Source organism: Ursus americanus, chromosome 12 (assembly GCF_024610735.1).
Source record: "Ursus americanus isolate L20-20 chromosome 12, mUrsAme1.1.p, whole genome shotgun sequence".
NCBI classification, from domain to species: domain Eukaryota; kingdom Metazoa; phylum Chordata; class Mammalia; order Carnivora; family Ursidae; genus Ursus; species Ursus americanus.
Genome location: NC_142138.1, coordinates 65,121,499 through 65,148,053, shown reverse-complemented (window position 1 = coordinate 65,148,053; position 26,555 = coordinate 65,121,499). Strand labels below are relative to the sequence as shown.

Below are 26,555 nucleotides of genomic sequence, written 5' to 3'. Positions count from 1 at the left end.
ATATTCTAGAAGATACGGAGTTCACTGCTAACTTTACTGCTGTGGTCCCAGCTTTTACTATAATCCTTGACAACCAATATGTGCTCAAAAGGTGTTTGCAAAATGAATGAATGAGCAAACTTTCCTTAATTCTGTAACTTTTACCTGTTCCTTGTCCTTCTTCTGGATTTCCTCATGTTTTTTTCCAAAGGAACCCTCCCTGTGTCCTCATTTCTATTGGAGAAAAAGTGGAGGTTACTCCAGAACCATTGATTGCCACAATCATTTTACTTTTCCTCATGGAATCCCATGATTATTTGCTAGTACCTACCTCCCACCCCTCTCCCTGCACTTCTAAAATGCAAGAACCAAATCCTTTCTTTGAATTTCTGGGATCTATGAAAAAGCCTAACACATAGAAAACAAAAGCGAGTGAGCAAGCAAGGGAGGGAGGGAGTGGGTGAATGGATAAATAAATGCTGTCAGAGAATAAATGCACAAATAAATAGGGCCAACTGAAAGCTGATAACCTTTGAAAAGTACTACAGCAGTTCGAGTAGGGGAAAAGTGGCCTTTTCTGAGCCCTAAGGAACAATAAAACCTGCTGAACATAACAGCGTATGTTAGACACAAGTGAGTAATTTTTTTACTTCAAATTAGAACCCTAGCAAAGGTGCTTTTGCTTAAAGATGATAAGTTTTAAACATATTCAACCAATATGGTACCCTGGAGAGTCCGTGTGAATTAATACTAATACACCTAATACTGATTAAGCTACGAAGCCATTTGTGAGCATTGTCTTGATCTGTCATATCTTGATTGTGCAGCTTTTTTATTATTAGGTACTACCCATATTTGTTGCGAAATTGTTTAAAGTCAGGTCAACACCCAGCATGATGTGACTCCCTTGTCATTGTGGTGGACAGATCCCCTGGGTGCCCCTCTGTCAGCCCTGTACCATGTGGTAATAAGAGCATTCCTAGCAGCATAGTTTCTGCTTTCTTACAGAGGTCTTGAGCTGGAACGAAGTAGAACGAGCCTTCAAAGTGTTTACTTTTGAAAGCCTGAAACTCTCTGAGGTTAATGAAGAAGGAAAGCTAATGCCTTCTGAGATGATATATGGGACAGATTCTGAGATGTTCAACATACCATGGGACAACCCTGCCAGATTTGCTACACAGATAAGGCAGCAATACATCATGAAAACAAATGCCCAAGAGGCCAAACACCAAACAGGTATACTGCATGGAGGGAATCAAAGGAATTCTTACATTTTATGATTGTCAATTTTTCTAGCATAATATCCAATGAATTTTCTTTAAACTGACTAGACACTGAAACCAAAGACAGAATTTTATTTGTGGATCAGAATTGGTCAACATCTGTGCAAGAGGATGAGATCACTAAAGAACCTTCAGATGCTTGTCAGTCTGATTCTAATAATAGGAAGCATTCTGACCCAAACCGTAAGGAACCCTTAGACCCTGATAATATACAGCCGTCAGAGCAGGAGACCAGCTTGAAGACTCAGGTCCAGTCTGGGCCTTCAGGTGAGTAAACGTGGGTGTGTGTGGGTGTGTAGGTGTGTATGTATACACTATTATAGGATGTACTAACCCCAAAAATGATTCAAGAAACATTATCTAAATTTAAATGCCATTCTGTGTCAACTGAAAGACTGTTTAATATCTAAGTTAAAATTAAACTTTGCTACTGTTATTATTCAGTACTTGTTATTTTGACCCCTGTTTTTAAAAATATCTTAAGGTCTATTAGTCCACTTTTACCTTATAAATACAGTAAGGTGAACATAATTAAAACTTTCCTCATTAGTATTTTATAGGGTTAGTGTGATTATATGAAAAAAATATTAAAAATACCTACAATTAGATAGTGACTGCCCACTATAGAGCTTGGTACAAAATCAGTGCTCAATGAAGAACTAGGATTCTCTTTCTTCTTTATAGCTCAGGTAGTGACTCTTACTCTAGAATATACCATCATAAATATTGTTATATTATGTGGGAGACTGTTAGGCTAAATTTATTGAGCTATTTTATGCATAGCTGTCAGATTAATTACCTAAAATCCAGCTGTTTGTTTCCTGTTTACAACCTTCAATGGCTCCCTACTAACAGAATCCAACTCTTTGCCTGCTACATATGCTTCTCCAGTAGTATCAAATTACTTTTCCAAAACCTTTCTGCTTTTTCCCTTTTGCTCCTTCGTCCCATGCTCTAGCCAAACAGAATTAGGCTCTATTTCCTCTACACAGCCTTTTGTTTTCAATCTCTATGTCCACAAAACCCTCCACCTAGAGGTCTCTTTTTGATTACAGTTAGATTTCAGAAGCATTTCCATGAAGCTTTGTTAGATGTGTCCATCTCGAAATGGCTCCCTTAGCATTCCCATGGTCATAATTAATCTGTGCTTCCTTTATGGCATTAGCTATCATTTCCTACTACTTATTACAATTACTCATATGCCTATATTAAGTTTCCATAATACTATAGCTTCTTAGAGATCACAGGTATGCTTATCTTAAAAATATTAACGGTATACCGGACCATAAAACAAGGCTCAGCAAATTTTCACAGGATCAAAACTAGAGTATATTCTCATACCACAGTGAAATTGTGGTGGACATTAGTTACAAAAATAGTGAAAAAATACACAAATTTTCAAAGAGAAAAAGTCACAATAGAAATAAGGAAATATTTCAAGTTGAATGGTAATGAAAATACTGAATATCGAAATTTCTATAATGCAACTAAAGCAAGGGCTACTCAGAGACAAGCTCAAAAATTTAAATGAATACATTTTTTAAAAGAAAGCTAAAACTTAATTAGCTAAACATCAACTTCAAGTTGTTAGATAAAGATGAAAAAATAAATCCAAATAAAGTGAAAGGAAGAAAATAAACATTTTCTATTAACAGAAAATATAGATGTGTGGGCTTCTGGGTGGCTCAGTCAGTTAAAGGTCTGCCTTTGGTTTAGGTAATAATCCCAGGGTCCTGGGATCAAGTCCCACATTGGGCTCCCTGCTCAGCGGGAAGCCTGCTTCTCTGCCCCTCCCCTGGCTCATTCTCTCTCTTTCTCTCTTCTTCTTCTTCTCTCTCTAGCAAATAAATAAATAAAATCTTTAAAAAAAGAAAATATAGATGTAATAAGGAAGAACAAATACTACAAAATCTGGTTCTTTGAAAAGACTTAAAATTTGATAATTTTTTTTAAATAAAAGGTGAACCACAGAAAAAGGAAGTGTAAATAGCCATATTAGGAATAAAACCATAACAGGAGTAAAAATCATCAGGAATAAAGAAATAGACTTCCCTCTGATCCTACAGAAATGTAAAAAATAGTAGGAGGATATTAACAACTTTATTCCACTAAGTCTTAAAATAAAATGAGCAAATTACTGGAAAAGTATATCTTACCTACAGTGACTCAAGAAGAAATAGAAACATGAATAGTGTTGTAATCATTTAAATAAATTAAATTAATAATTAAAGATCCTCCTGAATAGGACATACCAAACTCAAAAGATCTTATTTACTAGTGATACCAAACACTCAAAAAAAGAAATAATTCTAGTCTTAAAAATTATTCCCAGAAATAAAAAATGGATATCTTCCCCTACTCATTTTACGAAGCTAGCATAAACCTTATAATAACACGGTCAGGGATAGTACAACAAAAGAAAATTATAAATCAAACTCATTCATGAACATAGATGCAAAAATCCTGGATAAAACATAAGTAAACTGATTTAGCAATATACAAAATGACAATAATACATCACAAGTTGTTTTTATAATAGGAATAAAGGAAAAACATACATTGTAAAAATCAATACAATTTATTAATTAACACTGAGAAAAATGGTATCATCATCTCAATAGATGCAGAAAAAGCACTTAAAACTCTATAGCAATTTATGAAAGAAATCTTAGCAAACTAGCAAGAGAAGGAAAATTTCTCTACCTTATAAGGTTTATTCTTAAATTACTACCACAAATATTATATATCAAGATGAAAAGTTGAAAGATTTCCCTCGACACCAGGAACCTATCTACTATAGACACTTGTATTCAATATTACATTGGAGATGCTAGCCAACTCAGTAAGGCAAGAAAAAGAGATAAAAATGTAAGGTTTGAAAAGGAAGAAACAAAACTGTTACTATTTGTAAATATTGTTTATGTAGAAAACCCAAAATAATCCACACAAAGACATCAGGATTAATATGATAGTTTAACAAGAAGTCATGGTTATGAAAGGACACACATATGATGTCCGCAGTGCTGGGTCTTTCCTTTCTCATTACTCACTATACTAAGCATTTACAGTCTGTGTACTTCTCTGTATGTGTTATAATTTATAATTTTAAAAAACATTAAACAAGAGTAAGTGGTCTGTGGCACAAGAGAACAGATATTAAGTCAGTATTGACTGAATGGTCATCTTGCCATTTTCATCAGTTTAGATAATGGTGAAAGAGAAAGTCATCGATGAAGTAGAATTAGGGAAAATCTGCTTGCTTATTAGTAGAACAGATAAGTGAGGGTGAGGGGTCAGGGGAGAGAGGAGATAACATTTGTTTAATATTGCCCTGCTATATTCCAAGCACTCTGCTAAGACATTTTACATATATTAACTAGTATTTGATATAAACCTCAAGTCTGTGAGTAAGATACTATTACCCTAATTCTAGAGACGAGGAGTTGGAGACTCGGAGGGGTTAAGCAACTTGTTCAACTACATACGAGTAGGAAGTCAAGATTCCAACAGAGCACTAACTCCAAACCAATGCTTCCTCTACTGTGTCCTGTGGCTTCCTCGGTTCCTGAAATTCCTTGTCCAGTGGTTTAGCCATACTCACAGTCTCTTCCTCATACTGATTCTTAACCGGATTTTGTTACCAAAAGGGTTGATTCCCTATTTCTCTAAGCCCCTTACCTATTAGCCAAGCTCACAAAAATAATTAAGCCAAGTAAGTCGACCTGGGATGTTATGCCTTTATTGCATCCTGTGGGAATGTAAATATATGACCAAGGCGTCACTTTGTGTTAATACGGATCCAGAATCAGCCAGGAGAGATATAAGGCCTGAGGGTTTTTTTCTTTGTAGTTTGTTTTTTTCTTTAGAGCAACTGGTGTATAGTTTTCCTCAGGCAACTTTTGCCACCTGGTGGTCAAACCATGTCAATTGGCATTCCAGATCCTGGTGGAAAATAGATGATTAGAGCAACTCTAAATTGTCAGGGCTAAAAATGCTGTAATGGCTAGTGTATCCTCAAGGCTGAGCAGTCTTGAGAGCTAAGCCGCCACAGCCTGTAAAGGATCCTGTGTGGTGTATGTTGTTCCGCATCAAGGAACTCTTACAGGGGAGGGGGGCTGAGCCCTGGTGCCTCACCGTGGCTGCCATGTCTAAGCGGATTTGTTGCTGTTGATCTTGCGTTTCTTTCCCCCCTAACTCTGAATCGTATTTCTAAAGAAGCCACTTGAAATCATTTTAAGCAGAGCAGAAATTGTTCGTGTATTTCCTGCACAACCGTCTTAGCATCAAATACATATGAAAACCTCTTCCTGGATGTGAGGGACTGAATATTTGTGCTTTTCTTAACCAAACACTGGATTTCCATCTGAGACTGTTTTTGAACTTGACAGGGCCTATTGGATATTTATGAAAAACCTGAGAGTTGATAACCGTGAGGCTATGGGTTTAGATGTGCCCTTTATGCTTGTTGGGTGTTTTTTTAATAAAGTAACTGCTTTGCAGAGGGATCTTGTTATCTCTAAAGTAAAACAGATTAGGAAAGCTGTTTTTCAAAGGGATGAGAAAGCATCCATTTCCAGATGTGTCAAAAACTACTGAATCACACTGTCAAAGGATTATGCGGTCAAAGGCAGAATCCGAAAGAAAGAAAAAATATGATTTTTACTCTACCAGTAAATGAAGAGTTCAGATTAGTTTTAGAATGTTCTCTCCTTTGACAAAATAACCGAGGCACAATTTTTTAGAACATACTTTCTGAACTGGAGACTTTTTCTGCTGGATCCTTGGACACAGGAGGGAATATCAAATCTCCCGGAAATCTGGCAGACCACAGAATAGAATAATTTTTATTCCACAGATTTCATATCAGTTGCTTCAAGGACACATGGGACATCATGGTCTATTTAGAGTTATAGTTGGCCTGAGTTTTCTCTTGAGTAGATGTATTTATATAAATACTGAACTGAATTGACTTTATAGTTTTCCTCTAAATCAAAATGGAACATTCATGCCGTCACCTCCACCAGCCCAAGGCAAGACGGAACCAGTAGCGAAAATGTAAGTAACTACGCTCCTAAAAGAAAGAAAAACATTGGCCTATCCTTGGTAGATAGGCACAATTAACTACACCTTCTAAAAGGGCAGATATGGTTCTCTTTGCCACAGAATGAAGCTGAATCTTATGCTTACCCTAAAACAAGCTTTTGTTTTGAGTTTCTACCACAGTTCTGCTCTCTCTATATAGCTTTACATACATTTCCAGTTTTATTATATGATGTAGATTTTCCTCATTCAATCAAAACAAAATGTACTGAATCCCTCCCATGGGCTGGGTGCTCAGGGTAGAGTTATGGAAAATAAGGTCACCTTCCTTTTTCTCCAGGAATTCAAGTTGAGATGGAGAGATAGGCATACACAAGTAAACATCATCAGGCACCAGTAAATGCTATGGTTAAAAATAAAGCAGGGTAAAAGGCAGAAAGGCTCTTGAGGAGGTGACGTTTGAGCAATGATATGGATGAAGTAAGTGTTTGAACCAGGTGATTATCTCGAAGCAAAGCATGTCAGAAAGAAAAGCAAGTGCAAACACTTTAAAACGCAGCAAGGCAGCTGGTGCGTCTGGGAGGAATGAGCAAGGCGAGTGGAAGGGGTGTGTTTGGAGAGCAAAGGAGGAACCATTTTATATGTGACTGTGTAGGGATCCACTTGCTGATGTTCTAAGGGTGAAAAAGGCCAGGTTGGCTCAGTTACTCAGTAGCTTCACAAATATGTTACCAGAATATTCATCACCCACGCCATTTCTTTGGTCAAACTTGGAACATGCTCTCTAGTTTATCCATTTCTATATGAGAGATTCAGAATCACGGGAGCTACAGCTTAATCAGTGAGTATTTGCAACTTGAAAAGGTAAAGGTGCATTTTTAGAAGTGAGGGAGATACTCTGAAGGCAGAATATCTGATGATTTAGGAACGCCTCATATAGGAAGCTGCGATCTTTTCAAAGGATTTAGTGGAACTCTTCTAGGTAGAATTATTGACACAAACACCTTTTTGGGGGCATGAAACATGCCTTTCATGAATTACCTTTTCAGCACAGAAACATAGATCATATGGGCGGCAAAAAGGCCCAGCACTGACAAAGGCAAGAACAAAGCCCAAACACAACTGAATGTTGGTGTCTTTGATTTACAGAACAGACCACGAACAATGAGATCAAAGATGAAGGAGTCACAAAGGCTGAGCCTCTTGAAAAGGTAAGGAATTGTTTTCCTAAAAGTGTAGAGACATGTAAGATGATCTGAAAAAACTGTGACCCAGAGTGAGACACACACACACACACACACACACACACACACACACACACACACACACACAAAGCAGATGCTCAGCAGGAGAAGGAGGGGGATTGCTCAGACATCCTTAGCCCAGCTCCAACTGGAGAGAAAGGAGTTAATTTCACTAGCGGCTTAAGCAAAACTTCCAAGCTCCATGCTCCTCTCTAGACAGTGTGGCTTGGCAAACTCACAAACACCTGCTGACCATACAGCCATGGAGAACTAATGCTGTCTTGAAGTGAGTTCAGAAAACCTGCCTATAATTGCTAACAGGACTCAGAAGAGTATAACCTAACAATAAAAATATTTAGATTATGTTGCCCATAAAAAAAAAAAAAAACTCAAAGGCATACTCTTTCTGGCAGCAGTTCTCCTAAAATGTTGCCATATGGATTTATACATATGCAGATCTCCCCAATTAGATGAAGTGCATGCTGGTTCGTTGATAGAGTCCAAGAGGCCTCCATTTGGACTTACACAAATTAAAGCTGAAATTGCACTCCTATGATTTTTTAGAAACCCAAGAAGATGACTGTGGAAGCCGAGTTAGAGGACATAAAGAAAACACAACAACGCAGTCTAATGGACTGGAGTTTCACTGAACATTTTAAGCCGAAAGTTCTGCTTCAGGTATTAATGGACCGTGAGTCTCCAGGAGACGGTTGGACAGGTCTGGGGAGTCATGGTATGATTTAGAACAGTTCACTTCTAGGTCACTGTCTCAGATCTCATTCTGATCAATATTCCCATTTACTTCAGCTATAAAAGAATTTATTCCCAAATTAAGCTATGCATGCCCAGGCAATCTCCAAAATAGTTTAAAATATATTTTCCAAAGAGATGTTTTTATAAAGAAAAAAGAAGAAACGTACACGACTGCTGCACATATTTTCCAAGAACAAAAGTCAGGCTTTATGGGACAGCAACCTTATTTTTTTCCCATATTGCCTATCCGTTCTATTAAGTTTTCATCACATTTCAAAGTATTTTCTTTCTTTCTTTTTTAAGATTTAATTATTTATTTAAGAGAGAGAGAACAGGAGAGGGGCAGAGGGAGAGAATCTCAAGCAGGTTCCCCACTGAGCATGGAGCCCGAGGACCCTGAGATCATGACCTGAGCCAAAACCAAGAGCTGGATGCCCAACTGACTGAGCCACCCAGGCGCCCCTCAAAGTATTGACCTGGTGCAGTTAACAGGTCGATGGAACCTGCAATAGCTAGCATTTATTGAGCACTTACCATATGCTTGCCATGGCTTGTAAATATTATTTGCTCATTTAATCCTTGCAACAATCCTATAAAATAGGAACTATGTAAATAGTAGGAAACTGAGACAACTTGACCAATAGTAACTTTTGCCCAAGGTCACATGGCTGGTGAGTGACAGAAGCAGGATATGAACCCAAGAAATCTGGCCCCAGAACTTGTGCTCTTAACCACTATGCAAAATAACAAGGGATCCTACATTTTCTGTTTCCATGTTTTATGCAACAACCTGTGCTAATTTTTGTTTTATCTTTTTAATTTTAATCTGACCAGTATCAAAGTTTTCCATCCACACATTTTTAAAGCCAGAAAGTTCTATATAGAGTCTTATGAAAAATAGCAGCTCTCTCCCACCCCTATGCCTAAATTTCCAGAGGTAGAAGTATTTATTTACCTATTTCTGGTGTTACTTAACTCAGTTATCTCTAATCACAAGTACATTTTGTTTAGTTTTAGTTTCGGTTGGGCATCATCAACAATTGACTCCCTCTTGAGAAAACAGCTCTGCCAACCCCCATGCAGCATGTGCATGTAGGTGCGGGCACACGCACAGAAACACACACACACACAAGTACACACTCACTCATACACTCCTACACGCACACTAGAACTTCTTGCCATCTGCTAATGCTGTTAACCATATCATCATTTTTGGTTAGATTAATATTCAATATTTACTTTATTTCATTTGTATAAATGTTATTCATAGCTGAACTATGTAAATACTCTATGATTACATTTCCTTTTTTGATACTATTTTTGAAAACCCTGGAGATTGTTTTCCCATTTTCTTCATTGGTGTAGTTTACTATTCATTTATCATTACTTATCCCCAAGCTCTCTACCAAAGAGTAAAATCTCCTCTCAGGACATCCAAACTAACAGGCATTCTATCAGTTTTACGGTCTAAGCCCCCTCTCTCCCGTATGCTCTGAATTCCTGCTAGCCCTCCCAACCTGCTTCGCAGCTGTGGACCTGGGAGCTCCCTTTATTGTCATCCTGGTCACAGCCTTGGCCTCTCTTTCCAGCCAGAAACATTAGTGGTCAAGGATTATAGGAAAAGCTGGGACCACAGCAGTAGAGTTAGCAGTGAACTCCAGACCTTCTAGAGTATCCATTCTGGTGGCTGGAAACAGGGCAAACAGGTAACTGTATGCCATAGCAGAGATGATAAGAAGGATAAAGCCAGGTGAGGGGGTAAAAAGTGACAGTGGTTAGGGAGGGGATTCTTTTTTATATAAGGTAGTCAGAGAAAAACCCTCTGAACAATTAAGCAAAAATATGAAGAAAACATTTTCCCTAAAAATTTTGAAGCCATTCCTCAGTAGTATTCTAGCTTCTTGGATTGTCCTTGAGGGGAAAACAAAACAAAACAAAACAAAACAAACCACAAAAAAACAATGAAATTCTGATTCCTGATCAGTTGTTTGAGTTTGGTATTTTTCTTCTCTCTGGAAGATTTTAAGATCTTCTGTTTGTTCCAGTGTTCTTGACTTCCTGTGGCCATGCCTTGGTGTGGTTCTGTTTCCAAGTATCATACTGGTACGCCCAGTACAATTCAGAAACTCCTGTCTTACTATTCTGGGAAATGTTCTACAACCATTTCTCTGATAGTCATCTCCTTTCCCATTTTTTCTCTTTCTTTCTGGAACTCCTGCTATTCTGGTGCTGGACTTCCTGGACTAAACTTCTAATTTCCTTCCCTTTCCTCTAATTTCCAACACTTGTCTTCTTACAACAAGAAGAGCTATAGCTCAGCTTTCACCCAGTTCTTCTACTGGGCCTTCTGCTTCTGTTATAATCAAGGGTTATTTCCTAAAGTTCTATTTATAATTGCAAATTACCTTTCCATAGCATCTTGTTCATATTGCCTGATACTGTATCTTCTCTTATCTCTGAGGATATTAAAGTCCTTAGAAGTCCTTAGTGTTTTCTCCCTGCATTATCTCTTTTTCCTCAAGTTCTTTTTATTTTTTTCCCAAGTTTCTTTCCTGGTTTTGTTTTGGGGTCTCCATTTTTCCTATTAGAAAGTAATATCTAATGACAGTTGCCCTTTTGTTCATGTTAATAATGAGACTAAAAATATAATAGGAAGTGATGCATGAGCTCAGAGCAGGGGGGAGTAGTCCACAAATGGACTTCATTTGGGGAGATTTGGCTGGGTGGTTTCCTTGCGAGACCCATCAGTGTTGGTATGTTAGTCTGTACTCTTAAGCCATGTAGGTTCTCCCGGGTGGTGGGGGGGAATCCTAATCTCCTACCGAAAGACATAACTTACCTGTCAGGGTTTTGGGAGCTGTGTGATGGGGGGAAGGCAGTTAGGCTTCTGGCCATTCAGCCTCTAGATCTGCATCGTCCAGTGTGGTAACCACTAGTCACACGTAGCTTCCGAGTACTTAAAATGTATTTGGTCCAAACTGAGATGTTCTGTTAGTTTGCTATACTATATATATACATATATAACATATAATGTTGTATATATTACTTATTATTGTGTATATCACAATGTATATACTATCTTTTTGGTATAAGAATATATACCAAATTTCAAAAATTTTATATGAAAAAAGGTGATATATCTCATTAATAATTTTTATATTGATTACATATTGAAATGATATTTTTGACAGATTGGGTTGAATAAAATATATTTTTAAAAGTAACTTCACCTGTTTCTGTTTACTTTTAAAGTGTGACTACTATAAAATTTAGAATTACACATGTGGGTCACCTTATATTTCTTGGGCCTCAGTTTGTACTTTCATGAAATTCCTTTTTTTTTTTTTTTCTGTGGTACATCTCCCCCTTGGCAGTGCCTAGGGTCCCTTTTCTTAGACTCCACTGCATCATTCTGTGGGTAATAATCTTCCCTTTGTCTGCTAAGGGGGGAGATGAGCAGCCACCTCATTGTTCAGAATTGTCCAGGGCTTCTGGGGGCCCTAAGAGCTTCTTAAAAATATTTTAATCTTCCTATTTTCAGTGCCACTTTCACCGCACTCTCAAAAGTACCTAATACTGCCATTTCTTGAGCCTTTCTGCACTTTTGCACACAAGTAAGGTTACTTCTGACCTCTGGTAAAATTAACCTTAGAATTTGGTTTTCTATGTCCGCTGTCCGTCATCCCCTATCCTTCTACCTTGTTGCCTGTCTCCTCTCCTGTGACCTTCAGTTTCGTGACATTAAAACCCAACAATTTTACTGTTCTTTTAGTGAGGTGTCAAGAGTACATGTGTTCAATCTTTCATCTTTCAATGGACATTCATTTCAGACTTTATTTTTTTTTCAGTTTGGCTCTGTCCTCACCATTCCATGAAGGTGCGTGATCACCGTCCTGCTGGATCAAATGGACATTTGTCTTTCTTCATCTTCCTTGACCTTTTAACAGCATCGCAGAGCTGATAGCTTCACTGTGAAACACTCCTCACTCTCGGTTTCTCCTCACTCTGTATTTCTCCTTGGTGCTCTGCCTGGAATTTTGTTGACCTAATGTCTAGATATCGAAATGCCTGGAGTCTCAGCCCTGAACCATCTACTCTTTGCTGTAAGCATTCTTGTGATGATTTCATCTATATATATGACCTAATGCTAATGGCTCCTAAAATTTTAACTTCCAAATGATTTCTCTTTTGAGTTCCATGCTAGAATACCTAACTCCAGATTCCACTTGAATTTCTGACAGGCATCTCAATTTCAGTGTCTCACATGAAGCTCGTAATTTTCCCACCTCAGCATGTTTCTCTCCTCATCCATCTCAGAAAGTATCACCTTCAGGCCAAAAGGCTAAGAGTCATCCTTTATCTCAGCTTTTCCTGTGTCCTGCTTGTCTGATCCATCATCACGTTCTGATTCCATCAAAGCTCCTCACCATCTCCACTGTTGCTACGTCAATTCCGCCACCATCCCACTGTTCTGCAGCAGCACCCTCCTAATAGTCAACCTCCATCTGCTCTCGCCCAATCCATTCTCTGCATCAGATGTTCCATCAGTTCCATCTTCTTAGGATATGTCTCTGAATCCAGGATGATCTATAAAAGTCTTAATCAGACCTTAAAGGAAAATCTTATCTATGTTGTTCACTTTTGTTTTCCTAGAACCTACACAGTATCTGGCACATAGTAGGTGTTAATTTTTTTAACTGAAGCATAATTAACATAAAGTGTTATATTAGTTTCAGGTGTAAAATATAATGATTCACCTATTCTATACATTTCTCTCTGCTCATCACGATAAGTGTACTCTTAATCCCCTTCACCTATTTTGCACGTCCCCTACCCACCTCGCCTCTGGGCAACCACCAGTTTGTTCTCTGTATTTAAGAGTCTGTTTTTTTGTTTGTCTCTTTTTTCTTTGTTTGTTCATTTGTTTTGCTTTGTAAATTCCACATATGAGTGAAATCATATGGTATTTGTCTTTCTCTGACTGACTTTTTTCACTTTGCATTATACCCTCCAGATCCATCCATGTTGTTGCAAATGGCAAGAGTTCATTCTTTGTATGTCTGAGTACTATTTAATTACATATATGCAATAAATACTATATAATGCAATATATACTATATAATATATAAATATATAATAAATACTTGTTACATATATATAGTATACATTGTATATTGTGTATATACATATTTAATTGTATATGTGTGTGTGTGTGTGCGTGTGTGTATACCACACCTTCTTTATCCATTCAACTATGGTTGAACATTTTGGTTGTCTCCATATCTTTTTTTTTTTTTTTTTATCATTTTGAAAGAGAGAAAGCGAGCATGAGCTGAGGGGAGGGGACAGAGGGAGAAGGAGAAGCAGGCTCCCCGCTGAGCAGGGAGCCCTATGAGGGACTCAATCCCAGGACCCTAGGATCATGACCTGGGCCGAAGGCAGATGGTTAACTGATTGAGCCACCCAGGCTCCATATCTTGGTTACTGTGAATAATGCTGCAATAAGTACATGTTTACTTTTAATAATAAAAAAAACCTAGTTCATGGCACCAGCAATATTTATATAGGATAATAGGCAAAAGCCAAATAGTAAAAAAAAAGAGGAAAGATGAGAACTTGTCACGCATTGATTGAGAGCAACTATAGCTGTGAGAAACTTAGTGCTGTAAATTCTAGCAGCCAAAATAAATATGAAAACAAATTTTGCAGAGCTCTCTAATGGAAAAAAAGATACATATTCATCGGAAATGAACATATTTGGTTTGGGGGTTTAAAGTCTAAAAGGAATTTGCTTTTCCAAAAAGTAAAGTGATGGAAAGTACCCTATGTAACAAAAACAAACAAAAACGATTAATGCAAAAATATTCACCACATGTGTATTTCTGGTATTACTTCTCAGGGAACAGATGTAATAGTTTAAATGCCACTCCATAAAGACTCTCATACAGGGGACTAGATTGGGGAACTAAATGTATTATTTTGGTAATGCTACCAGTGTAAAATTGAAAGCAAAAGCATAACAGTCCTTTCCTAACACAATATGCAATTCCATGCCTTCGGATCACCCAAACAGTAGAGAACTCAAAGTTCCTACATGAGATTGATGTTGAAAATGAAAACAAAAACAACAACCCACGGCAATCTAATTTATTTTCCTGTGGATATGTTTCCTTACATTGATTAGCAGTAAAATGGAAACAGGACACAAGTGTGCCTGCCCTTTCTGCTGCTCTATTGGTAGCTGCAATTGCAGGGCATGCTGAGAGTGGAATGTTTTGGAAAAGGCCAGGGGTAGAAGTCATGTGAAAATAGTATGTATGAGAAAGACTACTCACCTCGTTTCTCTATACCACAGCATGGTGTAGTGGAGAAGACTCTTTGGAGTGCAAAAATGGTGACACTTGGACTGGTGTGAGCCCTGGCCCCAGAACTTATGAACTCTATGTTGTTGGACAAATCTCTTATCCTCTCTCAACCCCAATTTACACTGAAAAAATGAGGATTTTAGTATTTTGAAATGGGAAAAATAATTGTACTTATATATCTGAGGGTTTTAATGATGATAAAATGAGATGATCTGTATGAAGGCATGGGAGATGTTAAATAACTGCTTGACTTAATTATTATCTCCCACCCTTAATAAAAAGCACTTGAGCAAATGCCTCTATGCCTGGAACCTAGTATCTGTTTTTCTGTAAGAGTTGCTGAATTCAGCTCCAAAAAGAATCTACCACTTACATTCTCACTAACAGTGAGACTAACTGTGTGCAAATAAAAGGAAGATGATAAGGGGGCTGAGATATGCCCTAGCAAGAGACCCTTCTTCTGGGGGGTGGGGGAAGACACAACAATCAAATATTTTGATTTCAGGTTCTTCAAGAAGCCAACCAGCAGTACAGGTGGATTGATTCTTATTATCATACCCAGGACAATTCTCTACTTTTAGTCTTTCATAATCCAATGAATACACAACGTCTGCATTGTGAAGATTGGAACATTGCTCTTCACTCCAATGTTGGATTCAGGTAACCAATATAACGTAGTTAATAGCTATCTTAGTTTGGTTAGCTTGTTAGTTACTTGGTTAGTTTCTTAGTCTAAGCAAGGTGTTTCAAGTCAAAGAAAACTTCAATTCAGTTCAAGTTGAAAGGTCTGAGGTGTACTAGCCACTGTGATAAACATCAAAGCTATATCACTAAAGAAGACAGACATCATTCCTGGACCAGTTAAGTCTAGTGAGGGTGCTGTTACCTTACACTTGATTTATTTAGGTCCTAATAAAACTGCCTCTGAAAGATTTCAACTAGAAACTATAAAGCATGACATTCTGCATGCTAATTTTGGATAACTCCACTTGATCTGGGGAAGACTCAAAAGTAGGGCAACTGAGTGACATATCAACACAGCAGCCAATTGCTCAGAAAACTGAGACCTCTAGGAATCAGTGATTTTTTTTCTTCCTCCAAGCTCCTTATTTCTTCACGATCTTAAAGCTTTGTTCTCTCTTCTCAGTAATGATGCGAATATTTCATTATTTTTTTTCTCTGCTGGCTAACGTATATCCAATATTTATTATTTGTACAGCATTGTTTTAGCTGTACAAATGAGATACAGAAAGATAGAGAATGGACTTAGAGAATAACTGGGGAAACAGGTCGTGTGCTAATCCTTTGCCCACATATACAGCTTAAATAATATAGTACATTATTTTGGGAAGCATAGGAACACTTCACATAGAAAACCATTTAGAGGTAGTGGCTCCCTAGAGGCTAGATGGCAAGGCCCAATGGAAGAGATGATAGTGGGAAGGATGAGGAACAGATTATCTTCAACCTTTGCAGTTCTTCTAAAGTTAATCTTCTATTCAGGATTTCTATTTCTTCTTCAATTACTTTTGGTAATTTACATTGATCTCCAACTTCATGCGTGACATTTGGGTTTTGGATGTCTAGTCGAATAAAATCAAACAGTATTCTCATGATAAATGTCCATTCCTGAGAGAGATGTATTAATGTCTGTCTTTATAATTTTGTGTTTCTCCGTTAGTTTTGCATGTGTACTGTGTGTATATGTGTGTATGTTTAAATTTATTTTTGAATCTGTATTTTTAGAAGCATCCTTTTTAGTGCATTGTAACTTTTATCATCATGATAAAACGTCTCCCTTGTTCCCTTTAATGCTTTTGACCTTGAATTTCACCACATTTGTTATTGGTGAAATTGGACAGTCTCTTTTATATAAAAATGTACTGATATAACTTTCTCAATCATTTTACATGTCAACTAGGAATTGTGTCTCACTATGTTAATAGAAAACTGACTACAGTGGTGAGACTAATAAGGAGATTATTTTTCTTCTGTAGTGAGAAATCTGGAATTGGGCAGTGTCTCAGGGATAGTGCAGCTACTCACCAAAGTCATCAAGGATCTGGACCAACCTTTTCTGCTTCCTAGCCAGCCATCTGCCACCCTTTTATTTTTCTGCGTCATTTTGATTTGTAACTACATGTCTTTTAAATATCAGCTTGGATTTTTTCAGCTACTCTGAGATCCTCTGTCTTTTAAAAGATTTCAATAATAATTAATACTATTTTTAAACTTTATATTCTATTTTATTTTTTTAAGATTTTATTTAACTGAGAGAGATAGAGATCGTGAGCAGGGGGAAGGGTAGAGGGAGAAGCAGACTCCTCGCTGAGCAGGAGCCCAATACAGGACTCGATCCTGGGACCCTGGGACCATGACCTGAGCCGAAGGCAGACACTTAACCAACTGAGCCACCCAGGAGCCCTATTTTATTATTTTTTTGAGAGAGAGATAGCACACGGCTAGTGGGGGGGGAGGGCAGAGGGAGAGAAAATCTTAAGCAGGTTCCATGCCCAGCTCAGAGCCAGACAAGGGGCTCAATCTCATGTCCTTGAGATCATGACCTGAGTCAAAATCAAGAGTCAGACATTTAACTGACTGAGGTACCCCTAAAACTTTGTATTTTAAAGAATTAATCTGTTCACTTCTATTTTTATCGGTAATGTCTTTGGCCTCATTCTTACTATTTAATAGGTATATTTCTACTTTAGGATTAATCTCTTTTCTTCCTTTTGCTAGATTCAGTTTTTAGTTCATTCTTACTGTGTGATGTTTTTAAAGTTATACATTCTATTTACATCCTTCTAGAGGTTATCCTTTTGAATCATGTATTTAAATATTTTATATCATAATTGGGATTAATGAGTATTAATAGCATCTCACAGAAAATTTTAAAAATTTTAACATATTTTCACTTACTCCCAACCAATCACCTACTTCCCATTTTGAAATTGTATAGAAATTTTATTTCCAATTATTAAGTAATATTTTTTAATCACAGACAAGTAACACAGTTATTTACATTTAATTACAAATTGTGCTGTTTTTTTTCTTTAGCCCTTTTATTTATATCCCATGTTGTCTTCTTTCCTGGATTTATTTTTTCAGTGCAGCTGGTGTACATTTGTGAGTAATTCTTTCAGAAAGTATCTGTGGCTGGTGAATTCCTGAAACATTACATGCTGAAATATTCTCTATTTTGTCATCTCATTTGAATACTGATTTGTCTGTGTTCCCTCGTTATAGAAAAAAAACAACCCTAGGTTTTGTTTGAAAGGCAGACTCATTGAAAGGCTCCAAACTGGAGAGAGACATGATCTGACTTAAGAATGAAAAGAATCTCTCTAGTGACTGTGTTGAGAATAGACTACAGGGGGTTAAGAGTAGGGACACAGAGGGGCGCCTGGGTAGCGCAGTCGTTAAGCGTCTGCCTTCGGCTCAGGGCGTGTTCCCGGCGTTCCGGGATCGAGTCCCACATCAGGCTCCTCGGCTAGGAGCCTGCTTCTTCCTCTCCCACTCTCCCTGCTTGTGTTCCCTCTCTCGCTGGCTGTCTCTCTGTCACATAAATAAATAAATAAAAAAAAAAAAGAGTAGGGACACAGAGACTGGTTGGGAGGATACTGCAGCCATCCTAGCAAGGGGTGATGGTGGCTCAGACCAGGAAGATAACAGTGAAGTAAGTGAGAAGTGATTAGATTTTGAATATATTTTAAATCTGTGTTTTAAAAAATCATTTGAATCTCCGGACAGATTAGAAGAGGAGTGTGAGAAAATAAGAGTGGTCAAGGATGCCTTCAGAGCATTTGGGCTGATCTACTGGAAGTATAGACTTGCCATTGGCTAAGATGCCAAAAGGCTTGAGGGGGCAGTTTGGAGAGGAAGATCAGTCAGTTTGAGAACACATTGAGTTTGAGATGTCTTTTCCCTTCCCAACGAAGATGTTGCATACCCGTAACTCATAGTCTACAGTTTTCAGTTTACTTCTTTAAAAGTCATCAAGAATGAAAGAAAATTGTGAAATAACCTGAGTATAGAACCTCTCTTGCTTTATTTTCTAAGTCTTAGGCCTTACTTTCACACAATTTGACAGTAACAAATCTTGATTGTCAAACCTAAATATTTCAACTTATTTCCTCAGAAACAACTCTCTCAGGACAGTCATATGTTATAAGTATACATAACATTTCATTAAAAATAAGTACAATCATCAGCATAAATAGAATGAATGGATTTGGGAACAAATATGACTGAATCCTGGTGAGCAGCTACTCACTGGCGTGAGCCTGAGTACACAAGCAGTGTAGGGCACAGTATTTAGGGTGTGGGTATTTGCAGGCCAGTAAGTTTTACAGCAAGACTGGAGCATTTCAGTTAATTCAGTGAGTCAATTAGCTGTCATCAACTAAAAGAGTTTCTATTATGATATAAAATTTCCCTAATAAGAGATTGTACCATATTACTCTCCAGCTAACAGTATTGAAAGTATCAAACTTTTTCATCCTCAACTAGGGTGGAAACATCACATTTTTAAATTTGCATGTCTTTAATTGTGGATGAAGTTGACATTTTTCATATGCTCACTGGATGCTGGTATTTGGTAACTTTGTACAAATTACATCTAGGATATATCTGAGTCTATTGCGTTTGTTACATGGACAATTTAGGATCAGTTCATTTTTGAAAAGTTCATTTGCACAGTTCATATCTTAAGTATTGATTGATTATAACTAAGAGTAACTCAACTGTCATTTGTTCTTTTTTTTTTTTTTTTTTTGCTTTTTTAAAGGAATTATTTGGAACTTGTGGCAAAATCCATTCAAGATTGGATCATAAAAGAAGAAGCCATATATCAGGAATCTAAAATGGCTGAGGAGATTGCTAGGACGAAGGTTGAGCTGGAACTGAAATCCACTGGTGCCAAAATCACTTCTCCTGGCAAGAGTAATGCTATTAAAAAATCTAAAAGTAAGTAACTGGTTGAACTTACATGTAAAATCCAAAGATATCCTCCTATTTGTTAATGTGATCAAGACTGAACACTTAAGTATGAAAAAGAGTTGCCTATAAATTTCTGTGACTCTTCACTTTCTCTGAAAAATAGCTGTGTTCCAAATATGATGAGATTGATGATGGGATAATTGATTAGTTGTCTTATATTGATGCCACTGCCTATCAGACCTGGAAGATTTGATCTGTCCTGCAGATTAAATGTGGTGTTAGGGAAATGCCAGGTTGATAGGTTCAGCTATCTAGGACTTATTGACAATATATGAGGCAAATTCAGAGTCAGTATCTCTCCATGAGAAAACTTATAGATTCCGAAAGTGAGATTAAAACAAGACCTTTCTTAGAAGAGCAAGCAGAAGAGTCCCAAGACTAGTTGGGGATAGGAACCTAAAAATAAAGGGAAAATGGATTCTTGCGGGCTTGTGACAGGCACTTGACAGGATGTAGGAACAAAACATACATTTATTTTTGTTAATTGCCATGGCCTTGATGCTGTGGGGGAAGGGAAAGGGTGAAAAAAAAAAGAGGAAGGATACTTGATAAAGAAGTAAAGCAATGAGGTAACTTGTCTGGAAAATAAGGATATCTCACTAGGTCCATGCATAGGGAATGTTTTCCATGTTAATAATATTCATTATTTCTGATAGCAGAAGTTGAGAGTGATTTCTCGTAAAAAAGCAAAGCTATATCTTTTCCAAAGATTTTGCAACTTCTGTCAATTACCAAAGGAATTTGTCCTTGGCCTGATTTTAAAATAAGAATTAGAAAGCCAAGTTGGTAATGAATCAGTCACCATCCACCAAAATGCTTATATAATCAATCCACCCATCAGCTTGGCCTTCCTCCTGGTGGGGGCACAAAAGGACAGCACTAAGTACCTAGAATGGTGGATGAGACTATATAAAAAAGAGAGGTAGGGCCACGCTGTCACAATAGCATCTAGGGCAACACTTGCCTATGAGTAGGAAAAGTTGTGGGTTGACTGCCTTTTCTTTATTCTGCTTCTGAATAGATTCAAAAGCTTAATTACTGTCTAGATTCCTGGGAGAAATCCAGAAAATGGTCAGTTTGGGATAGGAATACACTTGGTAGGTATTGCATTCAGTTTGAGACCTTTTAAGTCAGGAAATTTACGAATCTTCAAAACAGAATGACGATACTGGCAAGAGGAGGGCTTCAATATAAATTAGATTTATTCTGTGTGGTCTTTTAAGGGGTTAAACTAGGATTAATTAGGTTGAAGATCTAGGGAGAGAGAGTCCACTTCAATAAAAGCTTCAAGATCACAACACAGTGAGAATGGAATGCACTGCCTCCACCAACCACGGTGACTTCCTCATCTCTGGAGGAGTTCAGACATCCATTTTGGAGACAGCAAGAAAGAATGAATGCAGAGTTGAACTTAACAGCCTTTAAGATCTCCTATAATCCAGACATTTGGTCCTTCTCTAAAACTTTGTTGTAGAGAGTTACTAAGAAGTTTAATTTTCTCTGGTTACAGGTAGCAAAGTAATGAGCAAAACAGAGATAGTGGATCAAGAAAAAGAAAAAGAGAAGGAAAAGATTCCTTTCATTTTAGAAGGCTCTCTCAAGGTAATTCAAGGAAAGACAAATGACACTGGATGTTTGTCATAACAAATTCAAATTTATTGTGTGATAGAGAATTTGTGTGGTGTAACAGAAGTGATTTTTTTATTAAACTCTCAGAGATAATTGATCTTCAATGAAAAAGCAGTCTCTTCACCGAGCTGTCTCCTTCTCCAGATGAAACCTTTAAAGGACTCTGTGTCTTCATTTTTATATAACTGAAATCCAGGGCAGTACCTTGTTCATACTTAGTATACTCTGTTTCTGCTGCAGGTGTTTGTTTTTTGTTTCCAATTTTTAATTGGAATTTTAATTACAAACTTAATATACAGTTTATAATAAATCAAAATTACTTTGGCTCTCCTAAGCCCCTGAAAATAAGAAATAATAACTATTTGGTATGCTCTCTACTCATACATGTGATGAGGTTGTGGGATATAGGTGAGGTTCAGTGGGGTGCAGTCCGGAGCCGACGACCAAGAAAGAATTCTTGAGGCATCTTTGGTGCAAAACTGGTGGTTTATTAAAGCACGGGGACAGGACCCGTGGGCAGAAAGAGCTGCTGCCCTGGGTTGTGAGAGGTGGCTGATTATATACCATGGGGTTGGGGGAGGTGAGGAAAAGGGGAGGCTGAGAAAGCACTTTCATATGTTAAAGAAGACTCACAGGATATTGGAGGCCTTGCTATTGTCAAGCCAAGGCTGTTCCTCCCTCTAATGAGGCACTAAGATGAAGACAGTTGGGAGTCTTCCGGAGGAATGATCACAAGTCCTTGTCAATGGGCTTCAGGTTTAAAAGAAATTCCATTTTATTTACATTTCCTTCTGCCTCAGCCTCCCTCAATTTTATGGAGGGGATGGTAATGTTGGGGCTCCAGGAAACTGAATTATGGGTCTCTGGAAGTTAGGCTGTTGATAAGAAATCTTCTTCCTTGTAAATCACTAGGACATGTGTCAACTGAGGGAGACTCAGGTCTTGCAGGATTGTGATCTCTGTTAGTTAACCATTTGTTTTTCTTTTCCTTAGCTTTTGGGCAGCCAGGGGTGCCTGAGGAATGTCACTTACATCCCATGGGGGGGGGGGTTGCAGGGCATCAGTTTCTACTTTGTCCTCAGCTTGCCTTCTGTTCCCTCATCACATACACATATGCACAAATATAAAGAGGGTCTTCATTTGTTTGGTTTTGATTTAGATTGGTATGGGTTTTTTGTGTTTTGTTTTGTTTTTTTTTTAACTCTGCCACATACCTCTTTTTCATAGCAACATATCATGACTGTCACTTCCAGATAATATCTAGAGATCTAACTTATTTTCATAGCAATATTGCTAGTTTATAATTTGGATATATGTAAAGTATTGAACAATTTCCTTATTAATAAGTGCCATTTATGTTTCTATTTAGACAGAAATATTTTACTTTTATGTAGTCAAATCAATCATTTTTGGCTAAAATTTAAAGACAATACCACATTTTGGCAAGGATGTGAAGCAAAGTGAATTCTTATACACTGCTGGTTGAAATATAAGTGGGCACTTTACTTTGGTAAACTGGACATACCTACTAAAATCAAGCATACGATTTCTTTTTAACCTAACAGTTCCACGCCTAGGTATATACCTAATAGAGATGCATGCATGCGTGCACCAGGACGCATGCACAAAGTTGTTCGTGCAGCATTATTTTTAATTCTCCCAAACTAGAAACAATTCAAATATTCATCAGTGAAGTTCCTACTATGGTTCAGTCATACAATGAAACACTGGTAAAGCTCTGGGAATGAATGACTAACAGCTACACTCAGAAATATGGGTGAATCTCAGAAACATCACGTTGAGCACAAGAAGAGAGAATGAAAAGACTATATCCATTATACATGTTTCACTTACATAAAGCTTAAAAGAACACAAATCTAAGCTAAAGTGTTGCAAATTAGCATAATGGCTGTCTTTAGGACAGTACAAGTAGGAAGTGATTGGGAAGAAGCCTGAGGAGGGCTTCTGAGCAGCTGGAAATAGTCTGATTTTTGACCTGGTGGTGGTTACAGGAGCATTTACTTCATGGTAATTCATTCAGCTATTCGGTTAGGATTAGGATTTATGCTCTTTTTGTGTGTATGCTGTAGCTTCTTCAAAAAAAATTTTTTTTTAATCTGTCATTCTTTTTATGGTTTCAGGGCTTCTAACAGATTGATTCCACCTTGATTATACATCACTTTTCCTGTACTCTCTTAGAATATTTTCATAGATATATTTTTTATATTTAGATATCAAATCTATCTGAAATTAATTTTTTATAGTATAATGAAAGGGTTTTTTTCTTTGTCCACATGGATTGTCATTTTACTGGTACCACTTTATTAAATGTGACTTCAATCACCTCCCCCCACACACAACTGAATTGGAATGTTGACTATAGAACATATTAGGTACTTATTTATTTTATTTTTTATTTTTGTGACTTATTTATTTTATAACTGGAAATTTGTACCTCTTAACCCCCTTCACCTTTTTTTGGATGCATTTTTGAATGCTGTATTCTGTTTCAGTGGTCTACTCAATTATTCCTTTGCAAGCACCATATAATTTTAATTGCAATAGCTTTGCTGTAAACTTAAATATCATGTAGGCAAGAGCTGACTTTCACACTCCCATCAGTATGCAATAAACCTCAAAACATTGTAGGTTAATATTGGTGAGCCTCCCTGGCTTCTTGGGCTTAGTGGTAAAAATAATTACATGGCAAACCTTTAAGTTTATTATGTGTTGCTGCTTAATTTTAAAAAATTTTAAAAGTGTATGTTGGTTTTCCTCCTTTATTTTATTGATATATTGAATTGTGGAGATTTATTTAACAATATGAATAACCTTTGTATTTTTATTCAATATTTCCTAAAGTTTAATCCTCATCCCATACAATGACGTATTTATAATTGCCTAGGGGTCTCTGGGGAGGAGAGACTTAAAATACAGATGCTTTTACCCCATCCTAATTGCATCATTGTGAGTAGAATCAAGGAATTTTAATTTTTAATAAGCTCCTAGAACCATTTTTATGCACATTATAGATTAAGAATTATAGCACATTTTTTTCATAGTAGGTTTTTATTTTATTAAACAACTGGGCTTGATCTGATAGTATTTTATCTAGACTTTTTGTGTCCATGACAAATGAAATTAGTCTATAGACGTCCATGTTGTTATTAACAAGAATCAGTATTAAGGTTAATTTGGCTTGAAAATAAATTAAGGAAGTGTTTTTACTAGGAGAAGGGAAGATGGCAGAAAAGTAGGGGATCCTAGTTTCATCTGGTCCCCTGAATACAGCTAGATATCTATCAAATCACTCTGAACACCTGTGAATCCAACCTGAGATCTAAGAAAAGAATTGCTGCAACTCAGCAAATAGAAAGCAACCATTTTTTTGCAGGGTAGGAGGTGCAGAGAAGTGAATCTAAGGGAATATATTGGAAGATAAACCATGGGGGGAGGGAGTCTCTGTAATCCAGCTACTGGAAAGTGATATAACAGTAGAGCAAAGAAACTGTAACTCTGAGAAGTCTGCTCCAGTGAGGGACATCCCTGCCTGAAAGATGCTCAGGTGGTGAAGCAGGGCAGAGCACTAGATGAGACAGTGCAGTCTCAGGATCGCCAAGGTCACAGAAAGAACAGGGGTGACTGAGTGTGGCAAAGTTCCCAAGCATTGGAGCGGGGAAGCTGGCTACAATCAGCGAGCCTGGGAGTGGGATCTCATCTTGGTGTTGCCATAACCATGAAGCCTGGCACAATCAGGCAACTGCTCTGCAAACAGGGCCCTGGCAAGCAGCAGAACCTCCTCCTTCCCTCTGGAGGAGCAGTATGGGTGTGCACAGGATCTGGCAACTGCTCCCAGGGCAGGGGCCCAGGAAATGGCAGAACTGTAGAAACCCTTCTCCCCCCCACCCCTGGGGAAGGATTGGTGGAGGTGTGCATCTTAGGAGTCTTCAGAGTTTGGCACACACAAAAGTGATTGATTGCTTTTCCCTGAGGGCGCACTGAAGAATGGGGGCCATGATAATTCAGCTCTGGGGCTAGAGATTGGGAGGCCGCCATTTTTTTTTTCCCATCCTCTAAGCAGTGTGAAAAGCCTTCAGGGGACAAAATACAGCTTACACTGAGCCTGACCCCTGGGAAAGGTGGTGCAACTCCACTCAGCCAAAGACACCTGAGACTCAGGGCAACAGGCCCCTCCCCTAGAAGACCAGAAAGAATATTAGGCTAATACCAAGTTTATGGATCACACAGAACTGACAAACTCCTGTGCTAGGGGAAAATAGTATATAGAATTCAAGGTTTCTTCTCATGATTCTTCAGTCATTCAGTTTAAAATTGTCTTTCTCTTTTTTTTTCCTTTCCAACTAGTTTCTTATTTTATCCACTCTTTTAAGTCTTTTTTAAATTTTCATTTTTACATTTACAATTTATAGATATAGTCTTCATTTTTGGCTTCCTTTCACGTATTCAGTTTTATTTATATACATACATGCATATATTTTATATATACATATGTTTTTTTTTTCTTTACAATTTTGGGATTTAGTATCTTCTAACAAACAGATCAAAATACACCTAGGACTAAGTGGATCACCCTGTTTTTTCCACCTATGAGGTTATATTCTCTCTTGTTTCCTTTTTTTCCTTTCTTTTTTGGTTTCCTATCTCTTCGGGTTTGTCTAGTGTATATTTCACTGGGGTCATGGTTGATATTTTTTATTTTCTTCACTCATTCATATATTCTTCTCTGGACAAAATGACTAGAAGGAGAAATTCACAACAAAAGAAAGAACCAGAGGTAATATGCTCTGCCGTAGATTTAATCGATATGAATATAATTAAGATGTTGGAACTAGAATTCAAAACAACAATTATAAACATACTAGCTGGACTTGAAAAAAGCATGAAAGACACTAGAGAATCCCTTAGTAAAGAAATAAGGGAACTAAAAATCCAATCAGGGCAAAATTAAAAATGCTTTAACTGAGATGCACTCTAAAATGGATGCTCTAACAGCTAAGGTAAATGTGGCAGAAGAGAGACTGAGTGACATAGAAAACAAAATGATGGAAAGTAAGGAAGCTGAGGAAAAGAGAGAAAAACAACTACTGGATCATGAAGGGAGCATTCGAGAAATCAGCGATACCATAAAGCAAAAAAATATTAGAATTATTGGGGTCCCAGAGTGAGGGAAATGAGAGAGAAAGAGGGACAGAAGGTGTATTTCAGCAAACCACAGCTGAGAACTTCCCTAATCTGAGAAAGAA

The 26,555-nt window shown here is 37.5% G+C and overlaps 1 protein-coding gene across 1 annotated transcript in view; it reads left to right on the top strand.

The window, feature by feature from the left end:
- The window catches only part of SPAG17 (sperm associated antigen 17), a 212,056-nt gene that overhangs the window by 94,739 nt on the left and 90,762 nt on the right, over nt 1–26,555 (top strand). Inside the window, exons 15-21 of the mRNA XM_087866202.1 lie at nt 988–1,215; nt 1,311–1,529; nt 7,452–7,513; nt 8,111–8,224; nt 15,170–15,324; nt 19,451–19,633; nt 21,177–21,264. Of these exons, the coding sequence (XP_087722328.1) occupies nt 988–1,215; nt 1,311–1,529; nt 7,452–7,513; nt 8,111–8,224; nt 15,170–15,324; nt 19,451–19,633; nt 21,177–21,264 (1,049 nt within the window). The remainder of the gene's footprint in view (nt 1–987; nt 1,216–1,310; nt 1,530–7,451; nt 7,514–8,110; nt 8,225–15,169; nt 15,325–19,450; nt 19,634–21,176; nt 21,265–26,555) is intronic.